The sequence below is a fragment of the Manihot esculenta genome, chromosome 6 (genome assembly GCF_001659605.2).
Source record: "Manihot esculenta cultivar AM560-2 chromosome 6, M.esculenta_v8, whole genome shotgun sequence".
Taxonomy (NCBI): Eukaryota; Viridiplantae; Streptophyta; class Magnoliopsida; order Malpighiales; family Euphorbiaceae; genus Manihot; species Manihot esculenta.
Window position 1 is genome coordinate 18,580,900 of NC_035166.2, and position 23,238 is coordinate 18,604,137.

At 31.7% G+C, this 23,238-nt stretch overlaps 1 protein-coding gene across 1 annotated transcript; it reads left to right on the forward strand.

Moving 5' to 3' along the window:
- The first annotated feature begins 10,495 nt into the window (after nucleotides 1-10,495).
- On the forward strand, nucleotides 10,496-13,049 carry LOC110617528 (tubulin beta chain). The gene is made up of 3 exons (XM_021760379.2): nucleotides 10,496-11,057; nucleotides 11,664-11,933; nucleotides 12,194-13,049. Exons 1-3 carry the CDS (start codon nucleotides 10,664-10,666, stop codon nucleotides 12,862-12,864), a joined length of 1,335 nt encoding a protein of 444 aa, XP_021616071.1. The 5' UTR covers nucleotides 10,496-10,663; the 3' UTR covers nucleotides 12,865-13,049.
- Nucleotides 13,050-23,238: the final 10,189 nt, after the last annotated feature.

Genomic DNA, 23,238 nt, shown 5'->3' on the forward strand with positions numbered 1-23,238 from the left:
GGTTGGTTATTGATTGAACAAATTAAAGAAAAGGGTATATAAAAAACAATCAGAGATGGGTAAATTTTCTTGGATTTGGAAGTGGAAAGAGGAGGAGGAGAAGAAGAAAAAGAAGAAGGTGGAAAGATATGTGAAAGAGAAGCCTAGGAGAAGAGGGACATTAATAGAGAAAAGGGGAGAAAGAAAAGGAAAAGGGGAAGAAAATTTACACGAAAATGTGGGAGAAGAAGAGGGCAAGAAATGGGAAGAAATAGGGGAGAAGGGAGAAGCGCGTGGTTGGTTGGGTTGAAACCCTGAAACAGTGGAAGTCGGTAATGGAGAATTTGTGGGTGAATATGTTTTGACTGTCTGTTTTTTCTGTTTTCTTTTTTTTTTTTCATTTACTTTTATAGCCTTGCTTTTTTTTTTTTTTTCAGAAGAATTTTATAGCGTTGATGGAGGTGCTTGAATATGGCTAATTCGAGGTAAAATCACCGGAAAAAAATAAATAAAGATTATTATTTTTAATAAAACTGAATGAATACCTTTCTGATTAATCAAACGGTGGGAGATTCATTGAACAGTAAAGTTTTTAAAAAAAGAAATTGAATTAAAAAGTGGAAAATGACATTTTAATAATTCCAAGTAATGCGTGTCACTGTGAGAGTAAATGAAGCCAGTTAAGAGAGGGACCCAACCGAAGCGAGTTTAAAAGCGAACGAAAAGAGAAAATAGTGGGTTTTAGTGGGGCCGTTTCGTAAATAATTAAAAGGCAAAGGGGATAATGTGGAGAAAAGTTATCCAAATGAAAAGCACGTGGTACTCATGATGCTTGAGCATTTTTCTTCGTCTCCCACTCTTTTTGTTTGCTTTCAACTTTCAAAATCGGCTATTTAGATTTTTTTTTTTTAATTTACAATTTTGAATTGGTCGAATCCAAATGAACATGAAACTTCTTAGTTTTAATTTAAATATCAAATGGTTTAAATAAAAAATATGTAGATTATTAAATAAAAAAATTTTAAATATTTATTATAATTTATATTTATATTTAATATTTTAAATCTTGATAATAAAATTGAATGGGCCCATAATATATCATTTCAACTCTTAATTCAACAAATTAGTTGTAAAAAGAATAAAAAAGAGTAATTATGTTCTTATTAATTATGAAATCAAGTAAGCTTTTAGAAAGATTTTAGAAAATAAAAAACATAAATTTCTAATGATGGATTATAATAATATCTAAACCTATTAAGACATTTTGATTTGACCATGTTGAAATTTGATGATGGCCTACTAGGTTTAATTATTTTGAATTTGTTCACTATTCTCCCAAGTGCTCTTCCACTAATAGCTATTCCCTTTTTATTAGTGCCTTATAATATTTTAAAATATTCCATATAAAATATCCTATAAATTTTATGAAAATTTTTATTTTCAATTTTATTATATTCAAAGAGGAGACTATTTGATTAGACCAATAATTAATGAGTCATTGATATAACTCTAGACTAACTAATTTCTTCCCTGTTACAGCGCAATAATTTCTCTAGAGTTTAAACATAACAATATTTGTCTATCGAAAAAACAGTTACATTAACCAAATAATCAGTTATCTTATTCGTCTCTCGAAAGTCATGAATGATTTTAGTGTGCCAATTTCTATTAAGCAATTCTCTATATTGTAGGAGGAGTTCGCATAGGCAACAGTTATTGATCATGCTCTAATATATCTAGTACCAACTTGGAGTTTATATTAACTTCCACACGTCGAAACCTATGATCTCTAGTATATTGTAATCCATGAATAATGGTATTGAACACACCCAATCTCACAGTATAACCCATCAACCAGCCACCCATACTTTTTCATATCACCCCACATGCACCATCATGTTTTGGATTCCCTTTACTAGCACCGTCACAATTCAATTTAATCCATCCCTCCGCTGGGGTTGCCAAACAACAGAAATAAATGTTTTCATAGGATGACAAGAACCACCAGAAAAATTACAGCATTACAACGAAATTGGGCTAATAATAAACCCCTGCAATCCACTGATAATGTAATAATATTCCAGCTAACCATATGGACTCTATGCCTCTCAATCTGATCACCCTAAATGAAAGTATGAATCTTTTTGTCAATGTCATCACAGACAGACTTGGGAAGAGGGATAGTCTACATAACATGGTTAGGTAAAGCAACAAGTACAGACTTTGCAAGCATAACTGATACATGACTATTTAGACTCCGTCAGGAGTTGTAACCAATATCGTTTGGTTAAGACGAAATAAGAGAAAATATAGGCTAAAAGAGGAAAAGTCTTATTGAAATTTCTTAAAAATTGAAAAGTGAGTTCCTAATAGCCAAGGGAGGCTATTTATAATAGAAATAAAATCCTAATATGCAAAAATAATCCTAATCCTAATAGGAGTCTAAAATCCTAATAACCAAGGGAGGCTATTTACAATAGAAATAAAATCCTAATATGCAAAAATAATCCTAATCCTAACAGGAGTCTAAAATCCTAATAGCCAAGGGAGGCTATTTACAATAGAAATAAAATCCTAATATGCAAAAATATGAAAATACCCAAAATATCCAAAAATAATAATTAAAATGCAAAAGTTAGCCCCGGTCCAAGTTTGCCGTAAAATCCAAGGCTAGTTGCTCCGTGTCATTCCCTTCCACTTGTAAAGAACTCGTCCTCGAGTTGCCATCAGCAGGGTAGTACTGAAATAGATCTGCCACATTAAACGTCTTGGAAATTTTCATTTCATGTGGGAGGTCAAGAACATAGGCATTGTCATTGATCTTCTGAATGATCTGGAATGGACCAATCTTCTTGGCGTCAAGCTTTTTCTGTCCTCCACCACGCTCCTTGCGTAAATACACCATAACTTGGTCACCGACATTGAAGGACTTGAAACGCCTATATTTATCAGCTGTAACTTTATATTTGTCATCGGCTTCTGTAAGGTATTGTTGTACCTATTTGAAAATATCCACATGCTGCTTTGCCAAGTTGCTTGCTGCAATACTGTTGTAAGCAAATTCCACCTGGTCTTGGAGGATTTCACTCTCCTTTGGACTCATCTTGTAATGAGGCAGATTCGGTAATTTTGATCTAGGAATGAGATCAATCTGATGTTGGATATCCCGCAGAGGCGGAAGCTTTGATGATTCCTCCACTATTTTAGGAAACTCCTTCAACAGCTCTTTGACGGGTGGTAGTAAAGGTGGTGCATCCTCCATTGTACTTTTTTCTCTCACCAATAAAGCCAGTGTGCCCCCAGATTTCTCAACTGCGCCTGATAGCTTCTGCACTCCCGTAGAAATAGCAACAACATTCTTCTCTTCCACTTTAGAATGTTTCGCAGAACCGGAAGGCAAGATAGTAATCTTCTTTTGATTCCACGTGAATATGTATGAGTTCTCATTCCCTTTATACAAAGCATCAACATCGAACTGCCAAGGGCGACCTAGCAAAATTCCACAGCAATCCATATCCACAACATCACAATTAATAAGTTCAGTATAAGATTTACCGATCGAGATAGGCACGCTGCAGATTCTGTTGACCTCAATTGTCGGACCTTCCTTAATCCATCCGACTTTGTATGGCGAAGGATGCGGCTGTGTAGGCAACTGCAATTTCTCCACCAATTGCTTAGCTATTAGATTCTCACAACTGCAGCTATCTATAATTAGCCTGCAAATTGCCTCTCCTATTCGACACTTTGCCTGAAAAATCTTCCTCATTTGCGTTTCATCCTCCTGTTTTGTTGAACATAAGATTTTCTTCACCACATAGGTGACTTCAGGATTGGTGGCCACAGGATTGGCGGCAACAGGAATGGCGGCCACAGGATTGGCGGCCAAAGGATTGGCAAGAATGGCGGCCACAGGATTGGCGGCCACAGGATTGGCAGCCACATGGGGATATGCGGCGGCGGCGGGTTGGTGGATTCTCTGCTGCAGGATCAGCTGTCCGATCATCTCCCTCAATTCTGCCAAAGATGCCTCAATCGCAGCAAGTCGTGCCTCTTGGTTATCTGTCATGGTCGAACTTTGCTCTGATACAAATCTGATATAGGACTATTTAAACTCCGTCAGGAGTTGTAACCAATATCGTTTGGTTAAGACGAAATAAGAGAAAAGATAGGCTAAAAGACGAAAAGTCTTATTGAAATTTCTTAAAAATTGGAAAGTGAGTTCCTAATAGCCAAGGGAGGCTATTTATAATAGAAATAAAATCCTAATATGCAAAAATAATCCTAATCCTAATAGGAGTCTAAAATCCTAATAGCCAAGGGAGGCTATTTACAATAGAAATAAAATCCTAATATGCAAAAATAATCCTAATCCTAATAGGAGTCTAAAATCCTAATAGGAGTCTAAAATCCTAATAGCTAAGGGAGGCTATTTATAATAGAAATAAAATCCTAATATGCAAAAATATGAAAATACCCAAAATATCCAAAAATAATAATTAAAATGCAAAAGTTAGCTCCGGTCCAAGTCTGCCGTAAAATCTAAGACTAGTTGCTCCGTGTCAGTAACCAGCCCTAATAACGAGAGTAAGCCTGTTTTCCAACCTGCTAGAGCAGAATCCATCTTATGGAGAAGTGGATTGAAGAGATGCTTTTGAAGACAACCATGAAAAATCAAGACTCCTAACTAATTTCCATATCCTTTGTGAGAGTCATCCCTGTAACAGAACAAATTTGATTTTGGAGATCATCGACAGATGATGAGAAAAAGATTCTAGACTTCGCATAATTAACTTGTTGACTGAAAGCTGCTCCAAATTCCTCAAGGCATTGTTTAATCAATCTAATCTGCTCAACGGATGCCCTAGCAAACAACAGAAGGTCATTAGCAAACAATAAATGAGATAAAGGAGGGCAGTGGTGAGACAGAGTAATCAATATCCAACGTTTATCAGAAACAGCTTGAGAAATATGGTGACTCAATCTTTCCATAGCCAGAACAAATAAGTAGGGGGTAACAGGATCTTCCTGGCGAACCCCTCTGGATGGCCGAAAGTTATTAGATAGATGATTATTCTACAAAATCTTTATATTACAAGAAGATTGGCGGTTAGAGACAATAGTTCTCCACTGCTCCGAAAATCCGACTAATATAAGAGAATATAGAATAAAATCCCATTCAAGTCTATCGTATGCTTTGTCCAGATCAATTTACAGAACCATCCACTCATCTCTTGAATTGGACTGTCGCATAGCGTGAACTATCTCTTGGAGAATTATAACATTATCGTGTAACTGTCTCCCAGGAATAAAACTACATTGGTTAGGAGAATTGTCTCCCAAAAATAAAACTACACTAATTAGGAGAAATAACAGATGGTTACACGATAATGTTATAATTTTCCAAGGGGTAATTCACGCTATGCGGCAGCGCAATTCAGGAGATGAGTTTATATAAATTGATTTGAAGAAAGCATATGATAGACTTGAATGGAATTTTGTTCTAAATTCTCTTATATTAGCTGGATTTTCAGAGCAGTGGAGAACTATTGTCTCTAACAGGCTATCTTCATGTAATATAAAGATTTTGTAGAATAACATCTGTCTAATAACTTTCGGCACCTCGTTCGTGCCATTCTGTAATTTGATTTTCTTAGAGCTACGAGCCAGCTCCGCTTGCTCCTCAGTCTGACGGTGCCAGGATGGAACCCTTAATCGGTGCAAGAGAGAAACCTGCAGAAGACATACCTTACATCTTTACCATCCATTTTGACTTATTCAATTTAGTTTTGCATTTTTAATATGTTTATTTTTTGAAAGTCTTAAAAATAGTTTGCCAATATTGAGTTTTTTTTTTTTCATTTTAAATATATTATATGTCATATATAAATAATAAATTGTAATATTACTATTTTATTTTAAAAATATAAATACTTAAATATGAGTTTTAACTCAAATTTTTAATGTTTCTTAAATTTATTATGTAAATACGATAATATTATGTGACTAAATTTCACTTCAGATGAATTCCTAATTCTAAGCTTTAATTTTTTTTAAAAGAAATCAATATAATTAAACTAAAATTTATTAGTTATATTTTTATTAATATGTATCTATTATGTTTGTTTTTGTAATTTGATTAAAATATAAATTAATAAAAAAAGAATGTTATCTAGATAAAATTTTGGAATATCAACCTCGTACATCAATAATGCCTTTTCAAGTTTATACTTAAATTATATAAAATGGAAGAATATCAAATTTGAGTCTTTTTAATTATTTAAATTAAAATACTTATTTTTATAGTGAAAAAGTTGAAAAATACCTTTATTTCCTCTTTCATATGAAAAACAACTAAACGTTTGGATAAGGGAATTAGCTCCCCACTTTTGCATGCTAGATTAAAATTATTAATTTTTCATTTTAAAAAATACTAAATTATAAATTTTTTTTAAAGTAAAATTACTGATTATATTAATAAAATTTTATTAAACAAATAGAAATATCATTTTAAATAAAGAGACGATTATACCCATAGATTTTCTAATAAAAATATAAGCAATTAGAGTAATATTACGATGAATCCATCTAACAGAAATATCAGTTGTAGAGTCTAATAAAATATACTGAGACAATACCCGATGATATTTTTTTTTAAGTTTTTTTTTATGTAAATTCTTTTTATTTTATCCTGTAACATAAAATAGCAAGATTAATTTAGAAATTTTATTTTAATTAAGGATTCTTGCGAAAAATTTAGCTACCAGAAAAATGACAAACCAAGATCTATTTTTTTTTTTGCACTTTCACGACAATAAACAAAAAGTATACTGATGATTTTTTTTAAAAAAAATTAAAATTATTATTTATTGTAGTTTAAGAATTAAAACAAATATAAGTAAATACATATTATATTTTCGTCTAGTAATATCAATAGGATAATAATGAATTTTTGTATGATTGTAAAAATTTGATTACGCTTTATAATTTTTATTAAGATCATCTTGATTCAAACTAATTATATCAGACTTCTCTTCTTGCTTAGGCTTTATTCAATATTGTTGGAATGTATCAGATATTTTTATCATGGCAAGAGTCTGTGCGATTAAGTCTGTGGTCCAGATGAAATTGGCTTAGTGTCCTGAATAATGGTGTTAACACAACTGAGCAAGATCTCTATAAGTAGAATAAAGCCTATGGAGGGTCGTACTAAATGCAATGTAAATTGACAGAATAAATATTCAAGAGGGTCCTACTTCTTTTACTGCTATTCTTAAAGATCATCACGGTTACTTCGTAACAAGACTTACAGGCTATTTCTATGGTATTTTTTCAGCAAGTACAACTAAAGCTCTTAGAGTCCTGTGGCTAAAATCTAATATAGGTTACGTTGACATTGAGTTTAATGCTAAAATTTATAGCAGATGCAATTTTATATGACTTTTAATAATTGGTTTGAAAGTTTCTCTCTGTTCTACATTTGTGATTCGATACTCTCACCTTTTCCTCCTCCTTAAACTTAACTTTTTCTTTCTCCTTCCTTATGAAAAATGATTTGCGTCAATTGACTATCCATGATGAAAAAGATGTTGTTGTCCCTGTTAAGAGCTCCAGAGATATTCCGATCATCACTTATGATTTCTGTATGGTAGAAATGTTTCTCAAATACAATCCAATCAATTTTCAGAATACGCAGATCTCTTTGGCAGATTTATGGTATCCTTTAGAGGGTATTTATTATAGAATTAGAGGTAAAAAGATATATGTTTCAGTTTTTTTAATAATGTTGATTTTGAAAATATAGGGAATGGGGGATCTTAGTTGTACAATCGATTCCTGCTTGTTTGGAAGGAGATACAAGGTAATGAAAATTCTTTCTGATTTTTGGGTTCTGATTAAAGACTTCTCTTCTGGTTATCATAATGAGACGTTGGCTAAATTGGTCGGAAATTTTGTTGGCCACTATAAAAAATATGATATGAAAAATGTTTTAACTATATCGCTGGAAACCTTTAATAATTTATACTCGAGAGATGAGAAAGAAGGAGGAACATTTTTGCCAAATTATCTTATGCAGAGGTTTAGACAGGTATTTGATGAGCATTTTTACCAAATTATCCTATGCAGGGATTTGATTTTGAATTATTATAAATTTTGGTTAAACTCTAGAACTATATTTCTGTTAAATAGGTTTGTTGTAATACTATTATAATTGCTCATACTTTGGCTAGAGAATCTATTAGATATAATCATTTCTCTGTTTAGATGATATCCCTATTTGTTAAATGGAATTTTATTAATATAATCAGTAATTTTACTTTCAAAAAATATAAATAAGTGATTTGAATTTGTACTCACAGATTTAGCGTTATGGTAAATAAATCTAAGAGGTCTCAGATTCTACTCTCTCAATTCCTAATCTCCATTTAAAAAATAAATAAATAATTGGTTTGAATTTGAGTGAATTGCTTGACATCGTAGAGTTTTACTTTTAAATGAGTATGTTCGAATCATAAAATAAATTAGAAGATAAACAAATATAGTTATTCATAATTTAGGTAAGACTGAACCTCCATACTTTTTACTATTTTATTTTCTATATTGATATTCATTCAAATTTTTTCATTTAATATTTATATTTAGATCAAGTGTATGGAAATGATGGCTAGTTAATTTTTTTTAAATTTTATTAATAAAGATATAAATTGAAAAAATTTTCAATTATAAAATAGAAAACAAACTTTTGCGAAAAGTAACTTATTAAAAAAAACTTATTTTTAGAAAGATAAATCAATCAATCTCTAAATTTTAACATAATTTAAAGATGAGTCTCTATTTTTAGAATCGAACACTTAAATTTCTATATAATAATTCGTTCAAATTGAAAGTCGTTCCATTTATAATTCTATTAGTCAACCGGTCAAAAAAAGAATAAACATTTCAAATATCTAAAATACTCTCATAAATACTTAAATCATTTCTAATTATATTATATAAATTATATATTGGTTCCTAAATTTTAGTGTAATTACCGGATCAATCCTTATATTTTTAAAACTAAATTCTTAAATCTCTCTATATTTAATATGTCTAAAATTAATTTTTATATTCATTATAGACATTATTTCAAAACTAGTAGGTGGTTAAATTTTATCTGAAAGTGCAATTTCTTTATAAAATACTGTTTATAAGAGTTTATAATCTACTTAAAGGTTAGTTAGTACCATTTAAAAATAATTAAAGTTGTATTTTTTTAAAATTTTAAAATTATAAATATTGAAATATTTTTATGAATGGAAATTAAATAATAAAAAGTTTTAAAAATCAGTTAAATAAAATATTATAGATAAAGATTAATTGAAATTTAAGTGTTATTTCAAATAAAAAATAAGAAGCAATTTAAGTATGGACGAGGGCAAACTAATTATAAAGAGATTTAAATGTACAATTTTAAAAATATAAAGAGCAATTTATAAATTATACTAATTTAAGAATTCAAGTGTAGTTTATTAATAAAAAAAGATAATAAAGACATTTTCACACTTTTAACAGGAAAAATGAAGGTAAAAATTTCTAATTTAGATGGACTAATTATAAAGTGATTTAAGTGTTTGATTTTAAAAATATTGAAATCAATCCATTAATTATACTAAAATTTAAATTTATTTTTTTTAAATTAAATAAAAAAATAGTCAATACCTACCAATATGTTATTGATTTTGTTTGTTAAAGGTTGAAGATTAAATACCAACATAAAAACAAAAAAAATTTAATGCATGTTGACTGCATTTTTTTTTTTTAATTCCAATTCAAAACTCATTGAATACTTTAAATCAATTTTATTTATCATATATTAGCTTGAATGATTGTATTTATCAATGCAATTGTGGCACAACTTGATGTAGTTCACTTATTAAAATTATATTATTTATTTTTATGTTTTTACTGCCCAAATCAAGAAAATTAATATGTCGGAATTTGGATATTGCTCTTATAAGTTTTTTTTTTTTTTGAAATGGAGATTAGAAATTGAGAGTGTAGAATCTGAAATCTCTCAGATTTACTCAAATCTACTTAACATTAGACTAAATTTGTGAGTGTATTTATATTTTTTTATTAAAATCATATTAAAATATGATCTTAAAATATGAGTCAGATTCAGCGATAAATTAATATTACTGTTTACAGTTGTATTAGGATAGCTGTGTTATATGCCGGTAATCAATTTTGATTTGAGTCTCTGAATTTTATTTGAAACTTCAGGCTCATTTCTAATTGAAAAAAAAAAAGAGAGTACAAATACAATTATGAGTAATGAAGTGAAGATTTGATAAAAAATATAATCAATAATTGAATTTGTTTTTGTCTAGTGGATGGCTCCAAAAAGGATTGCAAGGTTGCAAACTAAAAATAACTCCAATTCCTTGCATTCACAAAATCCCTATCCACACACAAAAAAAAAATCTAACTTTAGACAATTTGGTCCCATAAATAAAAGGCCCAACTCCAACATTTTTCATTTTGATACCCAAAAAAATCCCACCTTTTACAATCCGTCCATTTCTTTCCCCTTCTGTTCTCCCTTCTTTTCTACTCCTTTTCTCCACACTTCCCTCTCTGTCCTAAGAAAAAAAGAGAGAAACCCAATTCAAGAACAAGAAGAAAACACACTTCCCAGGTAGAAATGAGAGAAATTCTTCACATCCAAGGTGGTCAATGCGGTAACCAGATCGGAGCTAAGTTTTGGGAGGTGATTTGCGACGAGCATGGGATTGATAACACCGGAAAGTATAGCGGTGACTCTGAACTCCAGCTTGAGCGTATCAATGTCTATTATAATGAGGCCAGTGGAGGCAGATACGTCCCTCGTGCTGTCCTTATGGATCTGGAGCCTGGTACTATGGATTCTCTTAGATCTGGTCCTTTTGGGCAGATATTCAGACCTGATAACTTCGTTTTTGGCCAGTCTGGAGCAGGGAATAACTGGGCTAAAGGTCATTACACTGAAGGAGCTGAATTGATCGATTCTGTGCTTGATGTTGTCAGGAAAGAAGCTGAGTATTGTGATTGCTTACAGGGTAATTGAGAGGTTCTTAGATTCTCGTTTTATTTATTTCAATTCGTTTGATTGGATCCTGTTTTTTCTTGTGTGGGTTGAGTTCGGTTTCCTTATTAATTTTGATCTTGAATTGGCTGGAGCTTTAAGTTCTTTCGAACATGGATTCTCTTTGTTTTCTTGAAATTTCAAGGATTTGATTAGATTTCTTCTTTATACATAGATTGTGGAATTTGTTTCTACATAAATTTTCATTTGGGGTTGGAAATTGCTGTTTGTTTTGATCTTTCCTGCACTGTGTGACAAATTAATGTTGAATTTGTTCAATTACATATATAAGGTGAAGCGGAATGCGTAAGTAGATCAATGATTTTTTTTTTTAACTCCATTGCGTGCTTTTTATAAAAAAAGTTTTTTTTTTAATCTAAATGGCTCATTTGGGAATTTCAAAAAGAATCCAATCTCCAATCTTTAGGTTCATTATTTTCAGTCATTTAATTGGACAATCATTTCTACCAAAGGAGTTTTCACCTCTGGCAATCACGTAGCATTATCTTTTTACGCTTTTTACTGCTGAAGTTATCATTGTTTATTAGTGCTGTAATTCTAGTTTTGCTATCTGTTACAGGATTCCAAGTTTGTCATTCATTGGGTGGAGGCACTGGTTCTGGCATGGGAACTCTTCTTATTTCCAAGATCAGGGAGGAGTATCCTGATAGGATGATGATGACATTTTCTGTCTTTCCTTCTCCTAAGGTATCTGATACAGTTGTTGAGCCATACAATGCCACTCTTTCTGTTCATCAGCTTGTGGAAAACGCTGATGAATCTATGGTATTGGACAATGAGGCTCTGTATGACATCTGCTTCCGTACTCTTAAGCTTGCTACTCCAACTTGTAAGTTTACTCAAAATGCTTTCACATTCTGAACATCTCTACAATTAATGCTTGATATGCTTGGCATGTGGAGGATTTAAGATAATTCAGAAGAAAACATTTTCACCCATGAAGGTTGAAAATTGAAAGTTGATAAAAGTAATAAAATGATTTAGCTACCTGTTTGATATCTTGCATCCAAAGACTGATTAGTCATTTTTGTTTAGACAGACATGATCTAACCATCGTCTTATATGCTTTTTGGTTTTGTCATGTCCCAGTTGGTGATCTTAACCACCTCATATCTGCTACAATGAGCGGCGTTACCTGCTGCCTTCGTTTCCCTGGACAGCTTAACTCCGATCTCCGGAAGCTTGCTGTTAATCTTATCCCATTTCCTCGCCTCCATTTCTTCATGGTTGGGTTTGCCCCCTTAACTTCTAGAGGATCACAGCAGTATCGGGCTCTGACTGTGCCTGAACTGACCCAGCAAATGTGGGATGCCAAGAATATGATGTGTGCAGCTGACCCACGTCACGGTCGATATCTAACTGCTTCAGCTATGTTTCGTGGTAAAATGAGCACTAAAGAGGTTGATGAGCAAATGATAAATGTTCAGAACAAGAACTCTTCATACTTTGTTGAATGGATACCCAACAATGTTAAATCCAGTGTATGTGACATCCCACCTAAGGGTCTCAAGATGGCATCGACCTTTGTAGGGAATTCAACTTCAATCCAGGAGATGTTCAGGCGTGTCAGTGAGCAATTCACGGCAATGTTCAGGCGCAAGGCTTTCTTGCACTGGTACACCGGGGAGGGTATGGATGAAATGGAGTTTACCGAGGCTGAGAGTAACATGAATGATCTGGTGGCTGAATACCAGCAATATCAAGATGCAACAGCTGATGATGATGAGTACGAGGAGGAAGAAGAGGAGATTGCTGGTTGAGGTGGGTAGTCTGAAGTTTGTATATTTTTGGGTATGCAAGTGCGTGATTATGCTTGTGTTGTTGAATGGTCAAAGTTAAATTGACATGTTGATGTCTATAATTGTGGGCCCTTGTATCAAGAATGGATTTTTCTTTTGGACTCTTCTCTTGTTTCAAATTGTAATGAAGGTTGTCTTTGTATCTAGTGGATGGATATGTAAATTGATTTGTTACCAATGATTGTTCTTATTACCTCAACAAGAAGATGCTAATCAAAAGATAATCAACAACCTTACCAAAATACATGCATGACTTGGTTAATGTCCATAAAATTCTAAAATTTTTTACTAACAATGCGTATCATAATTAGCAAAACAAGAAGATAGCCAATTAAAAAAGACAACCAGCCCTAACTCTGTGAGGCGTTATCACCACAAGTCTGCGAAATGCACTCCAAGCAAAGCTTGTAACATGCTGGGTTTTTAAATCAAAAACAGATAATAACTAGTTAAGAGATTTGTCTCAACACCTAATTCTTCCAACAAAGTCCACGTTTCATTCTCTGAAATTCGAAGCTTCGTGGCTTTGACAAACTCAGTTGTAGAATTCAGAAGTGCTTGGGCAACATTATTGATAACCGTAGGACTCTAGATGTTCGGGCCCGATGAAGTCCAAACTAGAAGGATTGGACCTGAGCACTAAAAGAGTCCAATATGCGGCTCTAAGCCCCTACGGGTTTAGGGTTTGTTTAGTCAAACTGGATTGAATGCAAATTTATTCGTAGAATCCTCACTCTAAATACTCACTATCCTTCATGAAAAAGTAAACTTCGTAATGCCCAGGATAGTGTCCATATGGCGCGGATGGAATTAAATGACTGTTTGATGAGAAAAAAAAATATAGTACGTCATTTTACCAAAATATATTTTGAGTCTAAACTCATTTTTGAATCTCAAACATCAATTGACCTATTTGTAGGGAAAGAAAATTTTACCTTCGTCGGAGTTCTCGTTTAATTTTAAAGTAAATAGCCTAAAAATAAAGTAGCAAAATAAAGTAGAAGAAAAATAAAATAGCAAAATAAACATATAAGAGACGGAGAGAGCATATCATTTGAGCAAATAACTAGACGAAGACACGGCTACTTGAGAAATAAGCAATGAGACGAGAGGTTGCGTTTATATATGATTCCTGGTGACCGGTCATAGTAGCCCATTACCAGGGCTATGCACACTAGGCATCTCGACGGTTTAGATAGACATTTCTCATAATTGCCAAATTAGAATCAGTCTGATTCGATCGAAAAATATAGAGATCGAGTGTAAATGGCCGGTCTAATTTACTTCTAAAAATTGAAAAGTGTAACTTGAGTTGTGCCAAGTTTTTTAATGTATTTATTTTTCCACTTTAAGTAAATAATTATATAGCATTTTTAAAAATCATATCGAATTAAATTTATTTTATTTTATAATTTAATATTATTTATTAATTTTTTATTTTATTTTAATATAGTACATTTTCTATTTTACTCTAATATAGTACATTTTCTATTCAATTATTGATAATATTTTAAATATGTTATAAAAAAAATTAAGATATCAACTAAAAATTAATCTAACTAAAAAATAATAGATTCAGCGGCGTCATTCCACTTCAAAAATCTCATGCTGGTAAATTTCGAGCAGAATTCTAAAGCGCAATGCAAGCATATATATATATATATATATATATATATACTAATTATCATAATTTGTACAATTTTATAGGTATGCATAATTTATAAATTATAATTATCTTTTATTTGCTTTTTTTATAATCTTAATTATTAATATACTAAATTATCTTATCATTTTGAATTACAATGTATTATCATATTTATAATATATTGAAAAAATTACTTTTTTATTTACGAAGTATATAATAATAATAATAATAACGGATTCGTTTCTCCTTTTTTAAGATTTAACATTTTAGTCCATAAAATTTGATTATGTCAAGATTTATGTCAAAATACTGTTAGTGATAGGAAAAAAGACTGAATTACCTTTTTAAAATCTAACACTTTACCCCCTAAAATCTAATTTTTATAAATTTATAATTATCTTTCTTAGAGAATCGAATCAACAAAACCCCATTTAGAGAATCGAATCAACAAAATCCTATTTACAAATCAAAGTTGAAAATCTCAAACTCAATCTTCACAGACAAATAAAAATTTCAATAAGTTCAGATTCAAACTTAGTAAATATAATAAAAGTTAAAGAAAAAGCATTTTGTCGTCCCTGAAATATAATATAATTAATAAATTTGTCCCTTTATATTTCAAACCCAAACGCTTTAATTTCTAAAATTTAATTTGGTCAAAACCTAAAGATGAAAATATCAAACTCAATCTATACAAATAAATAAAAACTTTAATAAATTCAATATTCAAATTCAACAAATATAATAAAAATTAACATACATAAAATTTAAATTATTAAAAATAAAAAATTAAAACTTATAAAAGTTGTTTTTATGATGCCGTGCTGTCAATCACTGCTTACCACTTGAAAAATGCATTAAAACATTTTTAAAATTTTAAAAGTCTATTAGTTAATTTTTTTTTAAATTTTAGTCATTAAATATTATTAAAAAAACTTAAAATACCCCTAATATGGAGAGGTTAATTGGTAAACTTTTTAATAATTTGAGAGACCAACTAATAAATTTTTTTCAAATTATAGAGATTAAATAGTAAAATGCTTAATGATAAAATTAATGGAGGGACAAACTAGTAGATTTTTTAAAACGTTAGGGACATTTTATTGTATTTTTTAAAATCGAGTAACTAACTAATGAGTTTTTCCATACCATAAGTATTAAATAGTAATTATTTTATTTTATTATTGATAAGAATATTTTTAGGATTATATTTATTCTCTTTCTTTCGAGTAAGGGTAAATTATTGACTTTGTAACATCCTCAAACCCATAGCTAGAGTAGTGACATCACTAGGTAGGGTTAGGCTATTTCACTACTAGAGTAAGTGGCATTAGGGGAGGTACTAACTTATCCCGAGCTACTTAGGAGAGGTGCTAGCATAACTCTAAACTGCTAATAACTGAATCATAAAAAACTCAAATAAAAAACAGACATATCCAGAAGTAAAGTAGACAGTGTGATTAGCGAGTCGGGAACGAGTCACTTTCAGGAGGTGCTTAGGGTTTTCCGACGTGCTTGCTTGAGGTGCTTGTTTAATACGTCATGCTTACTTAAGTAAAAATGATTTCTAAAGGCTAAAAGCATAATTTAGTAGGTCAATCTATGATTATTGAAAGTTTGAAACTAAATTGAAATATGGTAAAGAGTTTAGTAGGTTAAAGTGTTAATATGGAAAGTTTAAAGATAAAATTCAGTTTAGTTCTTCATATTTTCCACCTCTTCACCTAAACCCTCCATGTGTCACCTAACTATGCATAAAAGAAATGTCAAAGCAAAGTGAAAAAGGTGGGTTGTCTTCTCCACCCACCTCATTGTCGTAGCTCACACCATTGAAAAATCAAGATTTTGTTTTGTCTTCCTTCTACCAAATCCAAGTCAAAATCTCACCAAATCAACTTCTTTCTTTAACTAAAATTCACCCTAAGATCAATAGCTAAAGAAATAGCCAAATATTGAAAGAATTGAAGAAGAAAAGTTTAGGGTTCCATATACACCAAGCTTGAAAATCAAAGGTGAGCTTATAAATGTGTAGGAAATAGTATCTTCTCATTTCTTCATGCATGAATTTGAATTATAAAGCTTTAATTTATAATTTATTCAATCATTCCCTAAGATATAAATTGACCTAGGTGAAGGAACATCAAAGGGAAAGGAGATAGCTAGAGAGTAGAAGTGGAAAAGGAAGAGAAATTCAAGAAAGGTTTGGTGTTTGTATGATTTTCTGTTTTCCTTTGATTTTCTCATGGATATGTAAAGTTAGTGTAATACCCGACTAGATTCCGGCATCGGAATCCCTACCTTCCGGCGGAATCTCCGTTGGAATCTGGAATTTCTGCAGATGCCAGAGTCTTCTAGAGGGGTAAAATGTGTTTCTAAAATATTTTCACATGATTTTATGGTTTTAAATGGAAAAGAAATTGAGTTTTGAAAAGAATAGGCCAAGGAGGAAGGACCCAGGTTCGGCCGCCGAACATGGGGCTGTTTCGGGAGTGCTTTAGGCCTCCGAAAGCTTTGAGGGCAGAAACCAGGTTCGGCCGCCGAACCTCAAGTTCGACCGCTGAACATGGGATAGTTTAGGAGGCACGTTACGCTGCCGATGGTGGTGAAGTTGTGGGACAGCTTAGGCCGCTGAAGGTGGTTGACCGGCCACCTATAAAAGGCCCTCAGACCGAAAATGGGCGAGTTTTCTCCCCATTCTCGAGCTCAGGTGTGTTCATGCCCTCCTTTGGCTGATTTCATATCTTTTCTTCAATCTTCCAAGGTTTTTATAAGTTTTATGGTTGTTTTGAAGAGTTTTAAAGTTTAGATCGAAGTTTTGGAGCTTGGAGATCTCTGGAGCTTGGATTCTCCATATCTTCAAGTTAGGGATCGCACCAACCCTCGATCTTCAAGAGGTAAGTGTAGATCCTTGCCTTCCTTTATGTTTAATAAAGTTTTAAGTAAGTTTTAAGGAAGTTTTAATGCTTGAGTATGGGTAGATATGCATATTAGGGTTTATGTGGGTTTTATGCCCAATGTTGGTTTATATGATGTTATGTTGGGGGTTTAAGTTAGTTTATGCCCCTATATGCATGTGGGAGTGTGTTTGCATGTTTGGGTGAGAGCATGTGAGGTTTTGGGTGGTTTGGAGGTTGGTTTTGCTTGTGACAGATTCAGACCTGCTGTTCAGAGGGGACCAGGTTCGGCCGCCGAAGGTATGTTCGACCGCCGAACCCTGCATGGAAGGCAGCTTTGGCCGCCTAACGTGCCCCCGAAGGCCAGGACTTTCGGATCTGTGAGAGGCTTCGGCCGCCGAACCTGCCGCCGAAGGTGCCAGACTTTCGGCTCTGGAAGGACTTTCGGCCGCCAAAAGTGCCCCCGAACCTGCATGGCTTTCGGCTCTGGAAGGGACATTCGGCCGCCGAAGGTGCCGCCGAAAGTGCCCTGTCCAGCCCTTTCTTGGTTATTTTCTATGCATGTTTTGAGGTTGCTTTAGGGGGTTTTTGGGGAGTTATTTATGAGTTGTTTAGAGTGTGTTTGGCACCTCATTCGAGTCCACCTGTGTAGGATCGGATCCGAGGAACCGAAGAGGCTAGCAGTGTTAGCTGTTGCAGAGTCAGTCCAGCGTCTGCCAGAGATGAGTAGAACTAACTCAAATATTTTAAGCATGTTTCACGCATCATGAATACCATGTATATGTAGTAGGTTGCTTGCATTAGAAATCACGAATATGCTGCATTGCATAATTTGCTGTTGATGTGGATAGACCAAGGCGACCCCAATAGCCCTAGCTATGTTATGTTACAGAAGTCCTGAGGATCCCCTTTGAGGGCCGGGCATAATGAAGTCCTGAGGAGCCCGAAGGGCCGGGTACCATGTATATTACAGAAGTCCTGAGGAGCTCCTTTGAGGGCCGGGCACAGACAGAGAGAGTTTTGGTGGTCATGTCCATCCGTGATGTGAAATGTTTATGATGTGATGCATTCCATGATAGCATGATTTATTATTGTTTTCCATGTTCTGCTCACTGGGCTTTTTAGCTCACCCCTTTTCCCTAACCCCCAGGTTTGCAGGTCAGAGGTAGTCCAGGAAGACGTCAAGGGTAAAGATTATGGATGTGTAATAGATTAGCATGTTAGTGTGGACATGTAATGTAAACTGATATAATGTATTGTAAGATAAAGTGATATAATGTAACGTAAAGTAGAGTTATGTTATGGATTAGTATTGTGCTTGGCCCTAAGTCTTGGTTAGTCCCCTTTTAGTACATGATGTATGTAATGTTTTAAGGTTGAGTTGAGTTTGAACCAAACTTGTGGCATGTGATGTTTACCACGTTAGAGTATTTGATGTGGACTCTAGTGGAGGTCTTATGCTTATGGTTTTGATGCATGCACAAGTTAGGTTTCGGTTCATCGGATGTGATCCAGGCTTGATGTATGTAATGTTGACCCAGCTAGAGCATTTGATGAGGGCTCTAGCATGGGGATTTTTATGTTTACAGTTATGTAGCATACAGGTCAAGCCCGGTATATACATCAGATGTTTAAGATTTTATGTTAATGTTTTGATCATGTATGGGATTTGACCAGGTGATAGGAGGTATGTTAGGCTTGCTACGGGTCCCGGCAGCCTTAAGCCGATCTGGATCCTAGCGCCGGTAGCGGTCCGGTTTCCGAGTCACTACAGTTAGAGATTGATTTTACTTGCTGGAAATGTTGCTTTGATTGTATAAATATGTTTTTTGAAAGTTAAAATGGTGTTTGAAAGGCTCAAAGTAAAGAAACCTAACATGAGAGCTAAAAGTGCAAACCTGACAGGATAGGTTTTAACAGGTCAGTATGTGTTAGTAACTTCATAACTTATTGTATAGTTATTGAAATTAGACCTAAAATATACCAAATGAAAGCTGAGACAAAGAGATAAAATTTTTATGAATTAACTAAATTATGAATCTGTAGGTAAGATGATGTAAATTACAAGTGAATCCAAACTGGATACAATGATAGTGCATCCGAAACAGAGTGTATTGATTATACCATAACTAATTATGTACTTAATGAAATTTATTAAGACCAGTACCAAATGAATTTTAAGAAGTATACCTAAAATTTTGTAGAAGACACTTAAGCTTGAATTTGTATGAAAATACATGAATTTAATATATTTTATGATACTATAAACAAGTACCAATACTGGACTAATTAAGACCTTGTTGAGCAGCTTGTAAAGAAAAATTCATAACTTAAGCTAGGGTGATCAGATTTATATGAATTATATCTTGTTGGAAAGGTAAGACATAAATGCACATTTTTTATGAAGAAATTAAAGTCAAATTATAACTTTAAATTACTTGAAAAGTTTATGCAATATATAGCAGAATGCAGTTCTCTCATATTGGAATGCTAAGTCAATAAAGTTTTGCACTATTTGCCATGAGTTTCTCATCTTGTTAACCATGACATATGATATATGTACTTTGGAAACGAATTCAAATAGTTTCAAATGACATGCATTTACATTGATACATTAAATTAATGATACTTGGCTCTGGTAAACTTAAAAGGAGTCGAGGTTAGTTTAAGGGTATGGCATGCCATATGAACATACAGAGTTCGCAGTACTGCTACCGATACATGATCTATATTTGAGGTTACATATTAGGAACCTTATAAGTACGGCCACAAAACCTTGCTATCACAGTTTCGGCCTCTGAACCTACAGTTTGACATCCTGTACCTACCGTTATAACTCTTTATCTACCTAGTCGACCCTACTATGTGTTTATAAGGGCTGAGAACTTAATTAAAATTGATACTCGATTTTGTGAACTTATCAATGAATGTTAACATGTCTGCATCTATTACATGCACTAAGCTATGGTGATTTGCTATAAATGTAAAATGTGCAATAAAGGTAAAAGAATATGTTTTTATAGAATGTGAAGGAAATTCTTGTCATGCACAAGGATTCATATGGCACTCATATTTTATATCAAGAAGATTGACAAGTATGCTTTGTATCACGTTAACAACATTTGACTAGCTTGTAATTGTTTGCTTAATTATTTATATACATGAATATGTTTACTCTATTTTGTTATTTGTTTGTAATCATCCACTGAGCATTAGCTCAGCGTGTTGGTTTTTATCTCACGCAAATTGTAGATAAAGTAGGCACAACGGAGGTTATCAGAGGTCTACATCAGATATCAAATCTATTATCATAACGGGTTATTTTGAGTTTCTGAGTCATAGTACAGTTATATTTTGGCATGTACATATTAAATAGAGTAGGTTATAAAGGTTATGTAAGTCAAAATATTGTAATCATATAGGGATAAAGAGAAAGAGTTAAGCGTTTGCATGTGATGAGATCTATGGAAAAATAAGGAGTGATGCTGCTATGAAATGCGTGCCAAATGAAAGAATAGTAAGATATCAAATGATAGTTGATAATTATACATGTGTTTTTCATATGTGCTACAAAATCTCACATTTACTTTAATCACTTTATGAAATTTACTTGCACTACCTAATAACTTGGTAATTACAGATAAAGAAAATTGTTTAGTCTTAATATATCTAAAAAGATATAATTTGTGATAGTCCTTGCTCTGTCTACACTTTGATAGAGTAAAGGGTGTTACAGACTTAACATAAATTTTTAATAAGGTATAGTTTGTGACAGTTTTTGCTCTGTCTACACTTTGATAGGGTAAGGGGTGTTACAGACTTGACAGAAATTTTTAACGTAGAAATCTTAAATTTTGAAGAAATTAAATTTTAAAGACAAAAATGTTGGATTCTAAAAATAGATGATAAATCCGTTAATTATACTATATTTCAGGGACTAAAAAATAATTTTTTTAATATATTTAATAATTTATTACGTAAATACTTTATAATTAAAAATTATATAAATAAAAGTAAGTAATACAAATATCAAACTAGGGGTATGCAAAATTTTTGGAGGTGGTTAACAAAACTAAAGAAATACTATATCAAGAATATTTTAAAGATAAAATGAAAATTATATAATAAGGATAAATTTTATCCCATAACTCAAAATTTTTTGTTACCAACGATATTTTAGAAAATAAAGATAAATAAAATTTAATTATAAATATTTTTTTGAAACAACTTTAATAATAAATTTATAAAAATTAAATTATATGAAATTTAATTGAATTTATCAAAAATTGTATTACAGCAAAAATAAAACTTAGTTTCAAGTTAAATTATGATTAAAATGAATTTTATTTTTTTGAGCGCAAGTTTCTAACCATTTATATTTTTGCTATTTATGCAATTCATAAACCAAACCCAAAGTTTATATCTCATGATATCACTTGTCCATATATAAATAAATAAATAAAATTAAGGTTTTTTTTTTCGTTTAAAAAAATAAAATGGATAAAACTAGTTAAAATTTTCACCTTTTATTAATTATAACTAATGTTTTTAATTAATTTTTATCTAATTTAACTTAATTTTAAAAATTAGTGTTAATTATAGCTAAAATCTTAATTGAAATATAAATTTTATTGATATGTGCAGTACGACTAACTTTTAAAAAACTAACACTAACCCATAATTAAAAAAAAAACAAATTTATATTTACTGGATTTTACAAGTCTGCAAAATTATGTTTGGCTTTTGACTAGAAAGTATAGTATTTGGTTTAAATCAAAAAAATCGACTCAACTCAATTAATTTAAAAATTCAGTTTGATTTTTATTTATTTCAGTTCAATTTGATTTTGATCAGAAAAAATTGAAAAAATCAAATCGATTAATGATAATAGTATATTATTTTTAGTAATATAAAGAGATTAGATATATTAAAATATTCTAATTAAATTATAAAATAGTAAAAATAAAGTGTAAAAATTAAAAAATTTATTAAAAATTTAAATAAATCAAACCGTACTGAATTAAACTGAATTAAACCGATTCGATTTGATTTTTAATTAAAATCAGTTCGATTTAATTTTTATAAATATTAAAATTTAAAATTTTAATTTATTCAATTCGGTTTGATTCTAAACCTAACCAAATTATACTCCGCTTTTAACTATAATTAACATTAAGTTTTAAAATTAGGGTGAATTAGAGAAAATGAAAAGTGCTGATTATAATTCACAAAAGACGAAAATGTTTAATTATTTCTATCTATTTCACGTCATTAGACAAACTATAATTTAAAAAAAAAGAAAAAATTTAGCTTTTTTCAGTTATTTTACCTAAAAAAAGCGGTGCATATTAGTTTAATGATTCAATACCCTCTTCATTAAAAAAAAGAAAACAAAAAAATTCTGTTACCATTTATTCTAATAATACATGTGAGGATAAATGGAATATTCCATGTCTGATGGTCCTGGAAGGAGATAGAATTAGTCAACCATATATATATAAATTAACGAGAAGCCATTAATTATCTGTGAATGTTAATGAAGAAGAAAAAAAAAGTTCAAAATATATATGAGATAAATCAAGCAGTTTTCAGACAAACAAATCAAGATTATGAATCATTCGACACAAAGGAAAGCTCTGTCTGATTTCTAATTTTCTTCACTATAAATTAGGTTTATCACAAATTTGCCTGATTATCAGCCGAACATCTGTCTCTCCTTCTCTCTCTATCATCTTTGAATTGTGAGAATAAGTTGTATTCGCATTTTTTTTTCCTTTATCATTTGATTTCAAAATC

Bases quoted from the DNA above. Each gene is read 5' to 3' on its own strand.
- LOC110617528 (XM_021760379.2), top strand. From the start codon at position 10,664: ATGAGAGAAATTCTTCACATCCAAGGTGGTCAATGCGGTAACCAGATC. The intron at 11,058-11,663 runs GTAATTGAGAGG...TATCTGTTACAG, and splicing joins GTATTGTGATTGCTTACAGG to GATTCCAAGTTTGTCATTCA. The intron at 11,934-12,193 runs GTAAGTTTACTC...GTCATGTCCCAG, and splicing joins TAAGCTTGCTACTCCAACTT to TTGGTGATCTTAACCACCTC.